This window comes from Pipistrellus kuhlii, unplaced genomic scaffold, assembly GCF_014108245.1.
Source record: "Pipistrellus kuhlii isolate mPipKuh1 unplaced genomic scaffold, mPipKuh1.p scaffold_m20_p_10, whole genome shotgun sequence".
Lineage (NCBI taxonomy): Eukaryota > Metazoa > Chordata > Mammalia > Chiroptera > Vespertilionidae > Pipistrellus > Pipistrellus kuhlii.
In genome coordinates this window covers 17819777-17841493 of record NW_023425405.1, presented here as the reverse complement: position 1 = coordinate 17841493, position 21717 = coordinate 17819777, and the positions used below count along the sequence as shown (strand labels likewise).

General features: G+C 39.7%; 1 protein-coding gene across 2 annotated transcripts in view; it reads left to right on the top strand.

Moving 5' to 3' along the window:
• DGKI (diacylglycerol kinase iota) overlaps window positions 1-21717 on the top strand; it is a 375198-nt gene that overhangs the window by 317525 nt on the left and 35956 nt on the right. For both annotated transcript variants that reach the window (XM_036428029.2, XM_036428022.2), the window contains one exon: window positions 18256-18281. In XM_036428029.2, the coding sequence (XP_036283922.1) occupies window positions 18256-18281 (26 nt within the window). The remainder of the gene's footprint in view (window positions 1-18255; window positions 18282-21717) is intronic.

Genomic DNA, 21717 nt, shown 5'->3' with positions numbered 1-21717 from the left:
GGGTCAAATGGCAGTTCCATGTTTAATTTTTTATCCCCAAGCTACCCATGAGCTTCACTTTTCATTCCTCTTGCTTATGAGCCACACTGAGACTTTCATGTGGATCTATAAATATTTTCAACCCCAACAGTGTTTGCCTAGACCTTTCTGTGTTGGCCACATCATGAACACATGTTTGGAAGGGACATGTAGTTTTCCTTTGTCTGAACATTTTGATGTGTTGCTACTCTGTTTCATTTATGTTCAGTCCTGAGCCTGTGTGTGTGCTTTGAGTAATGCCACCATAAGATTTTTGTTGGCCAAAGTGGAGTACTGCTCGTGTTGTAGCTTCAGCATTGGTTCATAGATCAAAGTAGTGGGTGTGCTTTCTTTTGAAGTCTGATCATGGTCAGAAGTAGCGCGAACGTTGGAGTTTGCAATGGTATTGGTACATTCGTGTCCAGTGAATCCTCCCTCCTGTTATTCCTTCTTGCAAGAGCAGGTGCTGGGTACAGTCTGCGGTCATGATACACTCAGTCACACCCAGTGTTTGACTTCAGTTTTAGAGGTTATGCAAGTTCATTGCAATTAATGAAATTAGGCTGTTTTCTAGACCAACCCAAGGTCCTAATCCAGTAGGGACAATGCAGTCTTACTATTTTCATGAAATAACAAGATTACTGAGATCCTTAGAAACCTAGGGTTAACTGAAGAGGCAATTCAAGGCATTATTTCCATAGGAAGAGAGGAAGTAATTTCTGTATGACAAAGGGAGGAAAATGAGAAATCTGAAGCTAATTATTCCATTGGTAAAGGTTGTACTTAGACACAGTAAGGGCAAAAGGTGACTTCATTTTAGTTGCTTTTCTATACTGTTTCTTGTTTTGTTGTGTGGAGAGTGGAAAGGAAAAAGTGAATTACTATGGATTTTCCTTTTTAATTAAAGCACATTGTTGGTTTCTGATAGCATATTGATTGCTTACAATTCAAGGTATTTTTCCATTTATTTTTTATACAGAATTGAGGCTTATAAACCTGGATGATTAGCCATTTATTGATGGTTTAACATAGTGGCCATCTAGCTGTGAGCAGATTTGTTTGGAAATTAGAGTTTTAGTTAGCTGCAGAAGTAGAAATTAAGTATAAACATACCAGATGAGCATTTTAGTTGTTCTTACACACAGGCTATTTCAAAAGTTGAATATGATCTCTGTTGGGGTTGAAAATATTTATAGATCCACATGAAAGTCTCAATGTGACTCATAAGCAAGAGGAATGAAAAGCAAAGCTCCATGGGTACCTTGGGGATAAAAAATTAAACATGGAACTGCCATTTCTAGGAATATATCCTAAGTGTTTCCTATACCCTATTTTTTCTGAATGTAATATATTAATGTATATATTATGCTATGTGAAGTGGTTGTTTCTAAGATTACTCATATTATTCCCATGAATCACAAATAAATGTACCACTTTATATAATATCCAAGTTCTTAAAACTCTATATCAAATCAACTCATTTTTTAATTTGGGTTATATTATTTTTTCAGGGATTTCTCTTAATAGGCGGCTATCAGTTTTCCTAGCTATTTATACTACCTGACCTCTTAAATACACTAGAGCAGCTGACTCTGTTTAAAGACATTTTCTGCCAAATCACTTGGAAAAAAAAGTAACTTTTAAACCTTTACCCATAGCCTTTGAGTCTGTCCAGCTGAAACTTCAGGCATTGTGGAACAGAGACAAGTGATCCCCACCAGTCTGTGTGATTCTCTGACTCATAGAATATGTGAGCATGATAAAATGGGACTTTAAAATCACTTTAAAAATAAATAAATACTATATATACCTTACCCTGATTTGTCTTATTAATTCTTTTTTAAAGGCGTTTATTTCATTCAATAATTTCTTAGGAAGAACATCTCTTTATTTCCATTAGAGATAATTTCTGAGATAAATAAGTGTAATTGCAGTTATGGAATAATGCAATTACATATAAATATATAATATATAATGTCAATAATGAGTATTGATACTTGCTTTGTACATAATTAAATATTCTTTGATTCTTTCAAAGGTTTTATATTTTGCTATTGCTTAGCAGCTGAATAAACTTTAATCATGAGGCTCACATGATTAAAATATTGATCTTTGGTCACCCAAGATAACAGGTGTGAGAACTGTGGCTTGAATGAGGTCAGCTTGACTTCTAATTCCATGCTTTTTCCACTGCACTATGCTGTCTTCCCAAAGGCTCAATGCCCAGAGCCCCATGGCCCAAGAAAGACCTACTTTGGTTTCTTTTCTTCTTCTTCTTCTTCTTCTTCTTCTTCTTTTTTTTTTTTTTTTTTTTTTAGCATTTGCAAAGTGAAAATTTTTATAATATAGGGAGACTACATAAGTGCAATATGTATATACTAGAGGCCTGGTGCATGAAGTTTGTGCATGGGGTGATCCCCTCAACCTGCACCATCTCCAATCTGGGACCCTTCGGGGGATGTACGACTGCCAGTTTAGGCCCGATCCCCGGGATCCTCTCACAATCACAATCTGACCGCTGGCTCCTAACTGATCACCTGCCTACTGGCCTGGTCTGCCCCAACTTACTTCCCTGCTGGCCTGGTTACCCTCAACTACCCCCCTCTACCAGACTGGTCACCCCTAACTGCCCCCTTGCTGGCCTGGTTGACTCTTACTGCCCACCTGCTGGCTTGGTCACCCCATGCAGCCTGCTGTTCAGTCGTTTGGTTGTCCCTCACTAATCCCCCTGCTGGCCTGGTTGCCCCATGCAGCCATCCATCCAGTTCAGTCATCCATCCAGTTATTTTAGTCGTGACAGTCCCTGGCTTTTTATATATTAGGATAACTACAGATTAAACCAAAAGTAAAAAATAAATATTTTTTTTGCTTTAAAAAGAGATTGAAGCAAAACGAATGATACACTTTTATTTAAAGACTAGATGCCCGATGCGTGAGAATTCATGCAAGAATGGGCCTTATTCCCTTGACTGCTGGTACAGCCTTTGCTCTGGCCTGAAGCTGCCTTTTGGCCTTCACTCCTGCCTGGAGCTGCCTTTCTGCCTTCCCACGCTGCCCAGAGGCCAGGAAGACCTGTGTTGTCACCTTGATGATGACACAAGCGACCTGCTGCTCAGTGCTGGTGCCTGTGTATGCAAATTAATCTGTCATCTTTGTTGGGTTGATTTGCATACTCATTCCTGATTGGCTGATGGGCATCATGTAGATATGGTCAATTTGCATCTTTCTCTTTTATTAGTGTAGATTATTAAATATATATTAATTATCCTTCAACCTAAATAAATACAAAAATTATATGCAAGGTCTTCATGTGCCAGCCATCCTTATTATTGTGTTATTGTTTGATGTTATTTACATGAGGTCATCTTTCAATTTCTAAACAACATAGGGTGGCATAAAAATGTATATTGTTTTATGTTTTTTTGAGGTTTTGTATTGTTTTATCTGTTTCCATCACCTGTATCATACAATGCATACACTTTTGGAAGTTGCCTTTTCATCTGGCATCATATTTTTTAAAATGTATTCATATTGATATGTAAATTTTAGATCCATTTATTTGGTATAGAATATTTTATTATAAATATGCCATAATTTTTTTCTCCATTTTGATATTGATTTCTAATAACTTAGTGTTTAAGTAATGCAGTAAACACCCTGCTACATGCATCCTTTTGTGTTGCAAGGTATATATGAAATATCAATTTTACTCGATCTTGTAAAATTTGCATTTTACAAGATGTAATTATTAAATATTCCTAATGTAAGATTCAGAATATTTAAGAATCGATATGTGAAAAGGGCTGGAAGAATCAGTACAATATTCTAGGTACAGCAGGCATCTGTAGCTTTCAGCCTTAGAGCCCCAGATAATGTGGAGATAAGAAAAGCTGAATTTTAACATCCTACTCACAATGTTAAATAATGCCCTGTATAAACAAATCAGAAGGGAAATTTTTATTCTTGGAACCAAAAATACTATTTATCAGAATTAGCAGGAAACCACTAAGGTGGAAGTCACAGAATGATTTGTGGCTCTAAATTAATTTATCAAGAGAAAAATGATTGCATACAAAGAAAGCATTCAATTAGATTAACTAAGAAAAGGAATCCCAGAGTAGAGAACAAAGAAACAAGAGAAAAATAATAAAAATAAAGACAGAAACCAGTGACAAGGAGAATAAAACAAACAAAACAGGGATTAATCAAGAATAAAATTTTAAAAATGATTCATTAAAAAGATAAATAAGAGAGACAATATTATGGGAAAACTCATTAGAAAAATAAACTATGGGAAACAGAAAGAATTGTAATGGCCGTGCTTTCCCCATCCATTCTTCTTCCATGGCAGCCAGTCTGCATCTGCGTGGGGAAACCTTTTCCCCTCCACCCTCCAAACTCAAATGAACCCTCCCCCTTGGGGTTTTCTCATAGTTTTAAACTCTAGTTTTTTAGGTTCATCAACTTTCCTTCTGCTTCAGGGAGAATAAAGCAGAACAAACAAACTGAATGAATTAGATCTCGACTATTATTGGGACTGGTTGCATATGTAGTATGATTTCATATAGAAACATCATGTTTTAGAAAAAAGCATCTATGTCTATATAATAGAGAGAGACCACTTATACATATATCCTTGAAGAGAGACTGCAATTCCAATGAAGAATATACAATACATATAGAGACATCCAAAACATCTCATAATGCTTTCAACTGAAAAGTTATCCTTTTTAGTGTAGTCTACGATTCTGAACCATCCTATCAAGAAGATGGTTGTGAAATCTCTCCCCTTCCATACCCCAGAAGTTCTGGCCTGAACATAAGAGCAATAGCTTCCTTCCCCTCCTGTCTTCTGCTATTTCCTTTCCCCAGTTTCTTCCTGGGACAGTAGGTGGTGGCCTGACTGTAATGCAAAAAGATAATTGCTCATATTGTCAGAGCTCCAGGGTCTCAACAGGAAGACAGACCATCCAGCACTGATTTGGGTTGTGGAAATACTCTCCAAACATCGCAATCAGATAAGCGGGAGGAAATTAATCTTCTTAGTGGGGTGCAGGTTTTGCTGGACTGTGTCTTGGAGATGAAATCAGTGCTGTCAGGATAGAGACAGACCCTTGCATCTGTTTCACTAAGATAGTTGGGTCTCATCTCTCCTTACCTTTGACTGTTTTAAATCCTGCCCTCCCTGGCTAATCGCTCAGGCCGAGAAAGTCACATTTAGCTGATGCGTATCTTTCTTTCTCCTTCTTTTTCTCCCTGCCTTTCCTCAAGGTGTTATCCTTTCCATTTAGCCAAGCACTTAATAATGCTCTGTCCCTATATATGTGCAAAATATTTAATAAGTATTTTTTTCTGTTCTTTTTATAATTGCTCCTCAAACAGTTATGGATATTGGGGATCTAAACCTATATATATATATTTTTAATATGGAGTTCCCTTTCCATTTCAAGGTTAGTTAGTGGCAGAGCCAGGAAAGAATTCTCTATGCACCAGATCTTATATTAACCCACATTAGGGGAAAAAGAAACTTGTTAAGGTAGACTAATAATAAGGTGCTCTAATAGTAAACATTAATTTCATTTAAAATGACATCAAGGAATTCTGCCTTTCCATTTCTATGACTTCCACGTTTTGCCAATGATTATGACGTGAGGAAATATGATTGCCCTTAAGTGGCTCTCTTCTCATTTGTAAAACAAGGCGGCCTTACCTACGCACACTTGAAGAATAGTGTGAGCATGAGGGAAGCTAGCTGGATCCTTCTTTAATGCGTGTGAGTTCCTTGGGTGCACAAACTGTGGATTGCTCCTTCTGCATGCACAGCACTTTGCACCACATCATGTATACAGGCATTCACCAGGGCAGGCGTGGGTGAACAGGTGAATATTGGGGCTTCATGAAATCAAAATGGAATGTTCATTTGTGGTGCTGTTAGTAAACCCAGTGCTAACCGCTTAGCAGTTGTCACAAAAAAATACACAAAGTCCTGCACATTTTTGTTAGGCTGTGGAATCCATTTACATATTTCAAATTGTGATAAGGTTCTATTTGATCCAGGAGTTTGCATATTAAAAACATGAAGATACACCAGATCCCTGATTCAGAGATGCCTGTTGTATGAGGATGACAGAGCTGGCTGGTGGGTCTAGGAAGCAGTGGGCACTGTTGATGGTGGGGCAGGCGGAGGGGGAGGAAGGTGTCTACGTGCCTCTGTGTATCTCCCATGTCACGGCTCTGGGTTATTCTTTATGTCAGAGACGTTTAGTCTTTGCAGAGGTTTTAAAGGTTCTCTGGATGGAGGAGAAGACCCTTGGCATGTGGGGGCCATAAACTGTCAAAACGTTGTAGGTGGATTAGAACCCTGGGCCTTCCTAGGGATTTCCAATCAAAGGGGAAAAGGCAAAGCCAGCGCCTTAGGAAGCATGGGGACCACATGTCAGAAAAACGATTTTCCCGAGTCACCTGCCAGGCAGGGGCCTTAAAAAGGGCCTCTCTTGCCAAAACTGGTTTGGCTCAGTGGATAGAGCGTCGGTCTGCGGACTGAAAGGTCCCAGGTTTGATTCCGGTCAAGGGCATGTACCTTGGTTGCACGCACATCCCCTGTAGGGGATGTGCAGGAGGCAGCTGGTTGATGTTTCTCTCTCATTGACATTTCTAGCTCTCTATCCCTCTCCCTTCCTCTCTGTGGAAAATCAATAAAATGTATTAAAAAAAAAAAAAAAAAAAAAAGACCTCTCCAGGACTCGTTGGAGTCTAATTTAAAAATATAGATTTGCTGCTGGCTAATGCTACTAGCCAAATCCTAATGCACAAGGCCCCTCTTTTGTTGAGTGTACATAGTGGCTATTCAGTGAACCACATATTTAAAAAACACACACACACACACACACAAATCAGAGGTGGTATCTCGTTCCTTCCAACAACATCCTTTGCTTTAGGGCATCAAGCAAAACCATTTAAACGTGGGAACATGAGAACTTCGTCTGCCTGTGTGATCAGAACTTAGGGAGGGTGTGTTAAGGCACAAAGGAATGGGATTTCTCTGGTCTGTGGCTGTGCTAGAGGAGGGGACCTGCATGCTTGGCCTGTCTCGTGTCTCCTGGGAGCTGCCCTGGGGGCGGGATCACTCTGCATTCATTTTTGTCCAGTGGGTCCTTTAGTCCCTAAACAATCACTGGATCTTCCTCAAGGGCCTAGTGGTGACAGCTAAATAGTAAAACCTCATTAGTTTGGTAATTGGAGTAGGGATCTAGTTCGGTACGTTGGATGGGATCCAAGGGAAAGCAGTTGGTGTTGATGTAGATGTTAGTCCTACAAAATGATGGCATGTCTTTCCTTGAGGGCCCAGTGTTTCTAAGTATCAGGGTTAAATTAAGTTGAGGATGGTAAGAATCATTTCCCAAGGCCTGCTGGGAAAATGCCCAGGATACCAGGAAAGGGACACAGTGTCCCAAGACTCGACCAATTTTGCTTCCTTTCTGAAAGAGGACCCATATTCCAAGCTGAGTCCACTGCTGGGTCCCTCTGAGAGGATCCCACCCAGTGGAAGCCACGTCACTTGGGACTGAGGCGCTGGACACGTCCCAGGACTTCCGTAGCAGGGTCAGCAACGGGAAGGAAACGGGGAGGCAGCGCCTTCCCTCACATTGTGTCTGTCAGTAAGGCTGCCTCTCAGGATCTGCGCTAAATGCTTGTTTTTAATGTTATCAGTCAGAGAAGGCAGAAGCAGTATAGTTTATGCTGAATATGCCTTTGGTACATCTCCCGGTGGTGCCATGAAGTATTTCTGCAGTAAGTCCTCTCTCCTGACCACTGTTGCTGGGACTCCCCTTTCTGAGGTCACCCTCAGCCCTGCGCATTCCTCCTAGGGTCCCTGAGGAATCAGCTCCCTATGCCTCCCCTCTCTCCCCCCCACCTCACAGAGAGGGGCAGAGGCGCCAGGGAACACGGCTGAGGAAGTGCTGGGCGGAGCAAGGAGGTCATAGCAGACCTCTGTGTCCCTCCTTCTTCAGAGCCCAGTGCTTCCCATGCGCAAAGGTCTGACCACTCGCCTCCAGAGTTACCTGTCGGTCCTGCTGCTTCTTTCCTAAACTCCCAACAGAACCTGTGTTTTTCCCAGGGGACCTGCCTTCGATGAGTAATTTGATTACATGGATTGAAAGTAGGAATGACAATTTAAAAAATCCTTCCCAAAATATGTGTCAGTGATCTCAGGTTGGAGGGACCAGTGATTCCTGGCTGTGCTCAGGCAGGGGGTCGGGAGTGAAGGAGATGCTTTTGGCACCATTAGAAATGGGGGCAGAGGTGTATAGCCTGTGGAACTTCTCTCAGGAACCTCTGGGGAGCCCTGAGGAGAGAGATTGGGATGTGAAATGAAGAGACTGCTTATTTGGAATCTGGAAAGACAGAACCACATTGTCTCTTTCCCTAACTTTTCTGGCTCATGTGCTCATTACCAGGCTTAAGAGCAACCACCACCTCCAGCACTGCTTCCCCATTTCCTCCCGCGCTCTGTGCGATGCTCTTCTCACTCCACAGCCCCCCTAGAATCTCCTTGCCTAGAATCTCCTTGAATGTGGGATGAAACGGTGTAAACGCAGGATCTCTCACAACCGCTGGGACAATTCAGTGCTTAACATTTAAGCATTGAATTAATTGCATTATTCTCAAAGATAGAGTCTGTGGAGCTCACGGTCACTTCTTGTTCTCAATATTACTGTGATCTGTGTGTGTTAATTTAGCATTTTTAATAATATGATGAGGCTTATTGTTTTTTGATGTACTCCTTTGCTGTTTTTGATTGTTTGCCATATATGACTCAGAAGCTGTCCTGCTTTTAGATGCTGAATCAGGAGGAGACAGGCATTTTATATTCTCTTTCCCACGCCAGTGTCTTGCCCATAAATCCCCTCTTCCAAGAAGTAGGTGAGGTGGGAGACGTTGATAGGAAAACTTCTGGAATATATTACAGTTATCTTCATGAGGTTACTCCAGCCATTTGTTTTCCTTCCATATTCTGAAGCTGGATTCGGGAGCCCTGGATTGATTTCCTAAAAGTAATGAGCTGTGGGTAAGTCCTTGTTCAGTCATCATGGCCTCTCAGGGTAGATATCGCATATCCTGTATTTATTCTGTGAGATGGCCTTTTGTATACATTCCTTGTGTTAACCCTAAACATGGCACTCACATGATTTGCCTTTCCAGTTCAGAGCTTAGTGTTTCAATCTATAATTTCAGGGAGAGAAAAAAAAAAAAGTCCACAGTCACAAAACTGCAGCGGGATTGTTCCCAACAGGGGCTGTGGGCCAGAGCTCCCAGGGTGCTCCCTGCTGGCTCAGCGGACGTTAGAATAGCATGCCTTTTCCATTTCTTCCCTCCCACTTTATAAATTAGGCAGGCAGGATCACATCCTTTGTATCTGCATGACTGCACTGCGTCTAGCATGCAATTGTTTTCATGTTTTCTTTCAACATGTTAAAATGTATTCCAGCAGTGTTCATATTTTAGGTAACAAAAAGTGTGATGGTCAAGTTTTCATGTTGAATGAACTTGTTTCTTCAAACCCATCTCTTTCTTTTATCTTTTTTCCCCCTATGTCCACAGCCCACTTTTGCCCAATTCTGCTCACTCTTTATTCACAGAATTCAAAGAAACCATTTTCCCCTCATTTTGTTGCAGTTCTCAGGAATGAACTGCAGGTGGCAGTAAAATTTCAAGCTCAAAGGGCTTTTCGGGGCTTTCTCAGCAAACTGATTAAGGAGCTTGCGTTGGAAAACTTGAATTGTACAAAATAGGGCTAAAATCGAGGTATTTTCAAAATGCCTGATATAACATAACACAGGAGCTTATTTAAAAAAACACATAAGTATATTTCAAGTATAGCTCATGTGGTGATTATCAGAGTATATGTTTGGGAGGGAGAGTCTTAAAGAACAGGAAATTGTGAGAAAGAAGGGAATTAGTAGAATTTATATCAAATGAAGGACTCACAGCCAAACCTTATTATTTGAGTTCTGGGACTTATACTTCTACCTCCACACAAATGCTGGTCTCTCTCTCTCTCTCTCTCTCTCTCTCTCTCTCTCTCTCTCTCTCTCCCTCCCTCCCTCCCTCCCTCCCTCCCTCCCTCCCTCCCTCCTTCCTCGGATTTTGCTCTTTTTGCACCCTCCCCTCATGGTGGTGAATGTTACCTTTGAGGCTGTTTGGCACCCCCTGAATGGGTTTGTGATCACTTGAATAGAGAATGTGTTTGTCTTTCTCTCATTTCTATGCCACTCTGTGTGGCTTCTGTCACTTTCATCTCTCTTGCTCTCATTCTCGCCTGCCCTCTCTCTCTGTATGTGCTTTGTGCATTGTCTTAACATCAGTACTCATCACTGGAGGAGAAGCAAAGAAAGAGAGGATTGTATCATTGATAGGGATGCTCACTGCTAAGGGATTTGGGGTTCTCATTTCCCTAGTTAGAGATGCTTTGGTGCCGGAATGATGGTGGTAAAGATGCAACTTGGATCTGTGATCTCACTATTTCTCACTCAGACCCTGGAAATGACATCATCTGCCAGACAGAGAAGTCCCTGGGGCAGTGCACATCCTTGAGAGTTACTCTGGGAGAAAAGCTGTTCCCCAGAGATGGTAGCCTCCAGCCAGGCTTTCAAGCCACATTAAGTCTTGAGCTCACTGGATTTCCATGGACATTCTTTGTCCATCAACAGGGAATAAATTGAATGTGTGCTTAGCATCACTTCCAGGTGAAACAAAACAACAGTAGGGAAGGCCGTTCCATAGCAGCAGTGGGAGCTCTTGAAATGTGCCTGGAAGGGGTGCTCAGCTGGGCAATCTGTTTCCATTTAGGCCATTTCTCGGGAGTTTGTTACCAGACAACCAGCTAGAATGGTTCACGCAGAGAACAGAATCCTACTGATGTGATTCTGCCCAAGCCTGAATGCTCCCGGCGGGAGGCTGTGTTACAGAGATTGGATCCCACTGAAGTGTGGGAAAGGTGGGTGAGATATGCCTCGGGGACTCTCAGGGCTGAGGTCACAATCACCGTGCTTGGAGGAAACAGTGTTTTTTTGCTGTAGTCTTCACCCCAAGGTGACAAAGAGGTGGAGGACAAAGAGGAAAGACGGGTGTGAGAAGGAAAATCCGTAAAAGAAACAGTTGCTCTCAGTGTGCGTGCTTCTTTGTTCCCCAGGGAGGACCTCACAGCCAAGGAACAATGTATTTGTGGTGGGCCAAGCGAGTGGACAGAGAGCACAGCTGCTAGCTCACCTTCACATGCCTCCTTTGTTTTCTCTATCATCCCATGATGGGAACCAGGAAATGAAGGGGCCCTGGCTCCTCCAGCCAGGCCTGCAAGTTGGTATGAATATATATCAGAGCTCCCCTTCCCGTCCACAGTCTCAGGGAAGTATTCCATCGCTGAATATTTTCCAGACTATGGGTCTCTGTTCTCGTGCCAATTTAGACTCAGAGCGTAACCTGTCTTTTGTGCTTGTTTTCAGCTCACCTCCATGTGACTCCATCCCCTGGCCAACTCCCCACCAGGTGATGGTTTATAAATGCTAAGTCAGTATGTGTGTTGGGGACACTGGGGATGTATTAGGTCTAGTAATAATTAATGTCGTTCCCTAATACTTTTTTAAATCAAATTTATTTAAACAATACAACAAAATTTAATCAACAATATAGTTGCCGTTGTTTTATACTACTTGTGCCCAATGCTCAGGAAGCATTTTAATCCCTCTGTTGTAAAATTCTTGTGATTTTGATGCAAAAAATTTGGTCAATGCATTTTTGAGGCATTCTTCATTATTAAATTTTTTTCCAAGAAGAAAGTTTTGCAAAGAATGAAACAAATGGTAATCAGAAGGGGCAATATCAGGAGAATATGCAGGTTGAGGGAGAACTTCCCATTCCAACTGGCGCAGTTTTTCAGCAGTGATTCTTGCAGTATGCGGTCGTGCATTATCGTGGTGAAGAATTACGCCCTTCCGATTAATCAGCGCAGGTTCTTTTTCTCTTAAAGCTTGGGCTAACCTTTCCAATTGGGCACTATACACTGCACTTGTAATGGTTTGGTTAGATGGTAAAAGTTCATAATGAAGAATTCCTTTAAAATTCCACCAAACACACAACATCACTTTTTTCACATGCAAGTCAGGTTTTGGCGTGGGCTGCGGAGCCTCATTTTTGTCCAACCATTGAGGCCGCCTTTTCAAATTAACGTACAGCACCCATTCTTCATCTCTGGTAACAATTTGCTCTAAAAACGGCAAACGGTTTTGACGAGAGAGGAGCGAACTGCAAATTGTGACTCTTTGATTACGGTTATTGTCGGTCAACTCATGAGGAACCCATTTTCCAAACTTTTGGACTTTGCCAAGTGCATGCAATTGATTGGAAATTGTTTTTTGTGAACAATTTAAAGTTGTCACAAGCTCTTGTTGGGTAATTTGAGGATTTTGCACCAAAAGAGCTTGAAGAGCTTCTTGATCAAAATTGGACACACGGCCTTGGCCACTCTTGTCATCTAACGAAAAATTTCCCTCGCGAAATTTCTCAAACCAACGCTGGCATTTTCTGGCGCTAACTGCATCTTGACCAAGAGCACTGCAGATGTTTTTTGCAGCCTCACTTGCTTTTCTTCCTAATTGGAACTCATAAAGCATGCAGTGCCGAATATGCTCTTCATCCACCATCTTCTTAGCCCTAGTTTTGCAACAAAAACCAAACCAAACACAAACTTTTTCAAGCAAAACTTGTTAATTGCACTTCACATGTTCTGTAGATACCACGTGTTTGAAGGTGATGTCAATACAAGTCAACGCCAAGCAAGATTTTAAACAAATGTTAAAAAACGACATTAATTATTACTAGACCCGATAGGTAGACATTCCCTTGTGGAGTGGTTCTTTCCAGAAAGTGATAGACCCATGTAGATGGGTCCCCAATAGTCTTCTAATTTATCCCTTGTCTTTAGGAAAGGTTATCTAAAATAGATGGTCTATTGACTTTCTATCTCTCCCCAAAGAAAGAAATGATATAGACATTCCAAGGAGGGCCAAGTAGGAAAGACATGGATGCTATTGAAGATAAGAGATAAAAACAGAAGAAACTATAGAGGCAAAAAGAAAAGAAGTAGACACATTGTGCCGAAACCGGTTTGGCTCAGTGGATAGAGCGTTGGTCTGCAGACTGAAGGGTCCCAGGTTTGATTCCGATCAAGGGCATGTACATTGGTTGTGGGTACATCCCCAATAGGGGGTGTGCAAGAGCAGCTGGTTGATGTTTCTGACTCTCTATCCCTCTCCCTTCCTCTCTGTAAAAAATCATATATATATATATATATATATATATATATATATATATATATATATATGAAGTAGATACATTGTATTAGGCTATTGTGTTAGAATGAGCTTGCAGGTTTAGAGAATTCCATTCAGCTTGCCAAGAAATGCATGCACCTGCAATGTATTGCAAAGCATTATAGCCCGTCGTAAAGGCTGAAATAGTCACAATGCCCATCATCTCAGTTCCAGGTTTGTTGATTAAAAACAATAAAACATTACAAGAAGTGCAATACTTCTTAAAGACTCTTTTGCCTTCATAAATATCATACTCTTTTGCTCTTCTGTATTATTACATTGCTGGTAAAAACTGGGCACATTTGTCAATGTCCTTAAGCCTTGTAATTTATCTACTAGGCAGATTGGAAGGTTTGAAGGGAAACGTGCTGATGGAAGGCAATCTAAATACCTACCTTTGAGTTTCTTAGAGATTCCTTGTGTCTTAAGTGATAACAATTTCTGTCCAATACAGTGGCCACTAGCCAATGTATGCTTTATGTCTCATTCCTTCAATTTCTTGATATCTGCATACATTAATCCCAAAACATGATTCATTCCAACATGTTATTAATATAGTTAGGTGGATCCTTTCATGTTTTCAGACTTCCTTGGAAACATCCCTATTCCAGAAGAGAACAAACACCCCCCTGGGGACCATGGAGACATTGCCTGAAGCTGTCTACTTTAAACACAGATATTTTTGAAATTTATTGCTTTATTTTAAGAATTCAAATGACTTTTGCTTTTGAATCCATAGCATGGCTGTGCCAGTTTCAATATAAAAATAATGCTATAATTTTACCAGCTAAATTATATAATTCACCATCCAAAAATAGTGTCGCCTTCCTGGAGCTTCCTTCATGTTCAAGTTCCCACACGGACCCTAGTTTGAAAAGTGTTGCTTTCACTTAAAAGGAGAGAAAAGCATGAATGATCTACCAAGCAGGACTACATTCCAAAGCTGACTTTTAACAGCAAATCTTCAAGTGAAAATGTAATAGAAAAGTAAAGTGAACAAAAGCAAAAACATTTTTATAAAGCTGGAATGGATGAATGTATCATTTCTTAATGTATTTTTAATTATCATTCTTCTCCTCGTCACCTTCTTTTCCCAGTGCAGTGGTAACACAGAGGAAAAAGCCATCAAGCTTTCTCTATATGATAAATTACTAAAAAGACTCTGGATACATCTTAGTTCATTCCCTCTGATGTAATTTCTTTAGGTTTCTGTTCCTGAAAAGGTCCATTTCCACCCTTTATTCCTTCCTCCATTAATATCTTCCTCCCTCCCTTCTTTCTCTTTCTCCAGTTCTAAGTTTTATGGAAATCTGTTAATAGTTCTTACCTGCTGATGGCACATCTTTTTCCTATGTGCACAGCCTATGTTTGTTGGCTCATCCCTGTCTTGCTTTTTTCTTGGGGCATTTTTGTGTAGAAATGCTGGTTACTTTTTGTGTATTATTCATATTTGCATGTTTGGAACCACTAGTTTGGAATGGCATGGCCCTGACTCTCATGTCTCTGGTCCTGTCTTTAATTACTTCTTTCCATTCTAGCAACACCGAATTACTTGTATATCTGATACCAGATTATGAAATTTCACATCTGCACTCCTTTTCAGATTCTGTTGCTTCTACCTGGCATTCTTCTCCTTTCTTACTTACCTTCTAAGCTTCCTCTTAACCTGCAAAGCCCAGCACAGATGGTTCTTGCTTTCTGAAGCCCCCTTTCCCTCTTTAGGGACAAAATTGATCTACCACTCCTCTACAAAACCTCTTTATATATTTGTGTCTTGATTATTATATTTCTTCACTTAATTGTAATCATTTGTTCACATATTTTTTTTCTTTTTCATTAGATTATCAGTTCCATAAAATTGATATCTTGTTCCCTTTTATATCTCCATCACTTGACACAGGGCCTGGAACTTAGTGTGGTCTCAAGTAATAATTATTATTCAGGTTTAAATCAACACAAATTGAAATATTTAAACCTGAATAGTAATTATTCAGGTTTAATAAAATAGAAGAAACAATTTTAAATGCAGGGCTTGAGTTTTTGTTTTTTGTGGTGCTGCTTTGTTGAATTTATATAAAATATAAATTAAAGTGTAAGGCATACCAAAAAATGCAAAATAAAATATAAATATTCCATAGACTGTAATAAAAGACTGATGATCAAGAAAGGTGTGTGGAAGAGAACTTTAAATTCTGGAGTTATTTGAATACTCATCATAATTTAGCTGATGCTATCTCCAAGATAAAGTGAATATGGAGGAGGAATCAAAAGCCTGGAACAAAACCACAAATCTTCCAGGTTCCATGGGAAGAAGTCGTGAGCTTTTATGCATTCCTTAGTTCTCAGGTGGAGGAAGATTATCTATTCCTGAGATTCAACCCTGTGTTTAAAAAAAAACAAAAAACTATTTATATTGCTGATTTCACAATATTTCTCTTCTCCTGAGCTAAATTCTGTAAAACACTGTATGCCCATTTCCAGGCATAATGTATGATGTATATGTCTCAGACGTATAACTTAGTGACTTGTTACACTGCAAGGTGAAATATTGAGTGAGGATTGAAATACTCCATATGTCTTGAAATTCCACAAATCCAGGCATGTGGGAGACATTGAGCATAGAAACTCAACATGACTAATCCTTAGAAAACACTGAAATCGATAGCTCTTCCCTGCTGCCTGGACAGACTGCAGAGCGTATCCCCATGGGACTTCAGCGGCCATCTGGAATTTTTCAGGTTTAATATTAGGTCTTTGCTTTGGCAGAAAGGCAGCAAAAACCTGCTGCCCAACTCCTCCATCTGAGACATGGCGTCGTTCATTTTCATGAGTTTTTCTTCGTCCCTATAGTTCTGTGGAAATGAATTTCAAACAACCAGAGGTACATTTTTGCTTAATTTCCAAGAGAAAACACCAGGAGTGAAAAGGTTTCCTTGTGGCTGACTCTTTTTTATGTCCTGCACAGGTTAAGAAATTAGCTCATCTTATTTCAATATGTGTTTTGTTTTTTTTTAGACTCACCTTCCAGTCCAATTTCACCTTGATTCAACATGCTTTCTGTCTTTGCTTTTTCCTAATACTTAAGCAGACTATGGGCATCTCCATTGCCAGGTGCATTGGGTGGCATTGGGCATTGAGGGTGACCACATTGTCTCCAGTCTGGAGCTTCAGGCTCATTCCCCAGGCTCTTCCCTCACAGCTGATATAGGAGCTGACACACTTGTCTTGAAGGGCATTTGAAGGTGACATGATGACCTTTTGTGGAGCCCCAGAGTGTGTCTGAGTCTGAGCACCAGTGTAGTGTTGCTAAAATTAATTCAACAGATTTTAATCTTTAAAATAAGATTTGGTTCTAGTTTTTAAGGAGCTCACAACCTTGTGGGGAAGACCAGTATGTGGACAGTAACAAACAGGGGAGCTTTCCAAGGAGAGAATAGCTCTGATCCACCTGGCAGGGTTCGTGGGGGGAGAAAGGGGAGGGTGAGAGAGGCAGTGATGGCTTAGGTTGACAGTAGGTTCCCTCTTGTTCTAGATACTGATTTTTCTCCCTATAAAATCTTGGGACCTTCTGTTGTTTTCACATACAAAAGTTTACTTGAAGAGACCCGTAGGTCAAAATGATTACACACTAATGTGTCATCAGTGGAAAATGTGTCTTTATACCATACAGTTCACTCACAAAATGGACAAAAATAATACTGCTCTGTAGATAAAGTAAAGCAGTATCAAGCATCTCAGAGTAGCTAAAATTTTCCTTCAACCAGTATGCATCCACTAAATCATTCTTTTCCCAACCTTGTGATCACCTCTCATTATTAGTTATATTAATAGTTAGCTTTATTACCAAACTCTTGCATTAGCCTTTGATCATATTCCTGCTATGGGCTCTACAATGTTAATTGTTTAAAGGAGAAGACTTCTCCCAACTAATTTCTAGTTTTTCCCTTCACAATTCAAACATCCCTGAATTCTGTATTATGTGTTTCTCTTTCTCTCCAGAAAAGAATGAGTTAGTCATCAAGATTGTACTTTTCAAGCTTGAGAGGAGTTCATATACAAGGTTGTGTCTATATTGCTCAAAGTAATTCAATTAGTAATCAGCTGTGGAAGGAAAAAGGAGTTTACTGTGAAAGAAGTTGATATAATGCTTCATTGGTATTAGTTATAATTAGAGCTGAACCCAAATAACATGCAAAGTCTTCAATTAATAAAAGTTTTGTGGGACTCCAAAGGTTGCCTTCTTTCCTCATCCTGATTCCCACAGGTTTAGAGACATACAGCCAGAAATGGAAGGTCGAGGCAATTCTCATTCAAACATTAAATTCCACAAAGAGTGGAAACAAAATCCAATACTAAGTATACTTGCCATTTCTTTTATTCCTGTTGTCTTTGCTGTCCAAAGAGATTATTTTTTGTCCACAAGATACTCAACCTAGGGCGTATTTACTTCTCTGGCATTTTTTCTGGAGGCTTGGGCTTGGGTGTTTAGCCATCACAGGATTTCATCTATTATCACATTTTATATGAGCTCCTTTTGTGTGTATGATAAATCCAGACTTAACTAAATATGTACAGTCCTGTGACACTATAGAGTAGACATTCTAGTACCACTACCCCTCCACCCATCCAGGTAATCTTTGGGAGTTATTGTATTGGTCGGAGTAATTTAATGGAAGTTATTGATTGGAATGAATATATATATATATATACACTATGCAACCAACACATTAATTATACCATCTACTCTATTGAATTTCTATTTAAATGAATTTTGAGGTTATAATTTCTATAATTTCTTGATCATTGTTGTATTTATATTATCAGTATCATTTACAAAAGATTTATCATGCTTATTATCTCATTTTAGGTCACCAGTCTCTTCAGAAGATCACGGTAAGCATCTGTCTTACTTGTACTAATTCAGGTTTAAAAGTTGAGCTCTGCTCCTTACATTTCATTGTAAGAGGGAAGAATTATTTAAGAAAAATGTCTCTAAGATGTTTACCTTGTATTTTTTTTAATTGTGAAATGTCAAATACTTTTAAAAACTTAATTCATCCTAGCCAAATTTAATATCTTTGAATATATCACAACCATTTTGGTTGACAAATATTAAAGCTTGTATTCTGCCTGATTTCTGTCCCGTTGCCAGAAACCTTTTGTGACTTTGGCATAGCCATGTAACCTCTTCGAATTACAAATGTTTTAAAAATGGGAGTTAGTAGTAGATATTCCTAAAAGTCTCTTCCAGTTCAGACATTAGGGTTTGCATAGGGTATTATAAGTCTGAAATGAACCTAATTTGTAAGTGGTATGAGTTGTTATCCAGCTGAGGTGAGTTATTGGCATTTTAGGAAAAACTATGTAATTGAAAGAATAAAATGTATGGTTTTGTCACATCTAACTTTTGAAGTTGTTCACTTTTTCATTCAAACATTCAAAAATATTAAGTGTCTACAGTGAGTCAGCTATGCCAAATAATCATGTTATACAAACATGCTGTTGTGGTGTGTGGCACAGAACTTTTCCTCTAAGGAACTTTATGGGTCTAGTGAGAAAGAGGGTAGTGTAATGACACTTAGCTACTGCATTACAAAGTGAAATATGATTAATCTTAACAAGAGGGGTAGACATGACTCTAGAAATAGTACTGGCTTTCTCCTCATGCAATCCCTGCTAAGGCACCATTCTCCATTGAGCCAGCCAAGTAAATGCCACGGGAGCTGCTCTCAGCTTCCCTCTTCCCCTGTTTCCACCTAGTCACTCTTGCTTTTTGTATTTCTCTTTTCTCTATTCTCTTTTCCATCCCCATTGCTTTAGTTTAGGGCCTCTCCATGTCTTCCTTGGATTTCTTACCTGGTCTTTCTACCTCCAAATTTCTACTTCTAGTTTACTGCATGTTTCGATAGCATCAAACGGGGTGTTCTATAGTAAAAATTGATTCCCATTCCCTGTAGGATGAAATATTTTCAGTAGACCAGTAATTGTATTAAGATTTCCAATGTTGCATTTTAACACAGACTAGGAAGTTCTAAACGATGGAACCTTTGTCTTCCTCTACTGCTTATTGCTTCTATTGGCGTCTTTCCCCTTCTGTCCATGCAGAACCACGTCTGGTTTTTGGAGTCTCCCTGCTTTTACCCACGCTGCTCTTTCTGACAGGAAACTGCTTCTCCTTTTTCCACATACACAGTACACTTACCATTTGAGACTTTGTTAGAACATCTCTTCTCTGAGAGCTTCCTGACCCACTTCTCATTGCATCAAGTATTTTCCTTCAGTCTAGAATTTAACACATAAATGTGATGCTTGATTTGCTTATCTCCCCTGTGAGATTGATATCAACCCCAATATGTAGAAAACATTAATAACTTGTTTATTAAATGAATGTGTTAGGAAGAGAACGAGGAAGTTTTGCGCAGGCCTCTTCTGTTCTCATATAAAATCTCTCCCAATATTGTAATGGAGTCCTTTCATATCCTATGAAGAATCAGGGGGCAAATTACATTTAGGCCCATTAAGCCAGAACCAGGTGGTCAACCACTTACAGATGACTTCTTATTGTCTGCTATTTTGCTTATTGATGTTGGCATGACTAGATTTTTTATTGCAAAGTTAGAGATCCTTGGACTTCAGGCTCAAATGATAAACTAGAAGTTTGTGTTTGGTTTGTATTTTCAATTAAGATTTCACCTATTGACCTTTATTTGCTTTTGTCTTCCAATCAATAAGAACTTATCCCCCATTCCAGAGAAAGGGGGTGGAGGGGCTTCTGAATTACAATTCTATAGTCTGCCAGGGAGTGTTGAGGTTATGAGCTGTCAGTGAGCATATGTTGGTGTCCTTGGAAGTCCAGTATTAATAGCACTACTTCAGAATTGATTATTTTAAGAACTGGTATAGATGATGAGTTAAAGAAACATTATCCAAATTAGAGGACATTTATATTTTCCTGGCTTTAAAAATGTTATTACATGTTCATGTTTCTTAGTTTGATTTTGCAACTTTCCAAAATCACTCAAATATGTAATGTAAAATTATAATGCTGGTGTATCTACTTTTATTTAATTTTCATCATCTTTAGCCCATGCATTCTTATAGAAAATATTCTTATTCCTTTCTTTGTCACCAAGATTCTTTATTAGCACTTAAGATGTGTTGTCTTCTGTTCATTTATTTTTATGTTCATATATTCTGTGATTAGCATAAAATATCATTTCATCAAGTTTATATTTTCCCAGAATAATGCAAGAGAGAGACATAAGAAGTGGTACTTTTGCTTTTCAAACTTATGGGTGGAAAAATTGGGGGACACTGGGCAAATGATTATGAAATTGGAAGATAAAGTCTTATATGCTTCTTGACTATTTTATTTGCTTTTCACCAATGATCACAATTCTCTCTCTAAGCACTGGTCACTTCAGCTATCTTCAAAACAGGCTTCATTTCTGAGAAAATATAATTTTCTAAAGTTCAAAAATCCTGACATCTGAACTCACACATATTACCTTTTCATAGGAAATTGAATATTGTGGCTTTGGCATTTATCCTCTGAGTTTACTTCCTTGTTTGAAAAACAGGGCTATTCGCATCTACCCTGCCCACATCATGGTATTGCTGTGAGTTCAAATGGGAAATCACCTGTGAAATCACTTTCCAATTTGCTAAAAAGCACCTCAGACATAATGCTACTGCTGGCCCAGCAGTGCACAAGGAAGTGTGTTTACTAGCAATGTTTGCTTGGCACTGGCGCTGCCTAGGAAAACTTAAAAATATGCTGGTTGGGGAGGGGTGGGGTGGAAGTAGAGAAAAACTGTTTCCCTTGACATTATTATTAAATATTAAATTTTCATAGGAAGACTTTTTATATCTGGGTGAGGAGGAGTAGCATGGTTAATGGAGCTTGCATAAACTAGAATAAAGGGTGGAGAATCCAAGATGGCTGCACAGATAAACACCTAGCTGCAGCCCCACACAACAATTTCAATAAAATACAACTAAAATATAAAATGAACATTACCAAGAACTACAGGAAAGTTGACTGACTGGAAATTCTACAACTAGAAGCAAGGAGAAAACCAGAAGGAAGAGTGGAAGAGCTATAAAAGCCTAAGGTACGGAGACACGGAGGGGACGGAGCCGGAGAGGAGGGGTGGCTGAGTGCCTGGCTGGTGTTCCCTAGCGGGAAGGAGATAAAAGCTCCAACTGCTCTGAACCCCAATTCTAGGCCAGACCTCAGGAACCCAGGCTCACCCATAGGGAGCTGGGCTGTAAGGTGGAACCCCGGGGGAGCTGTGAAAGGAGGTCCTGGAGGCGCACACATTGCGCA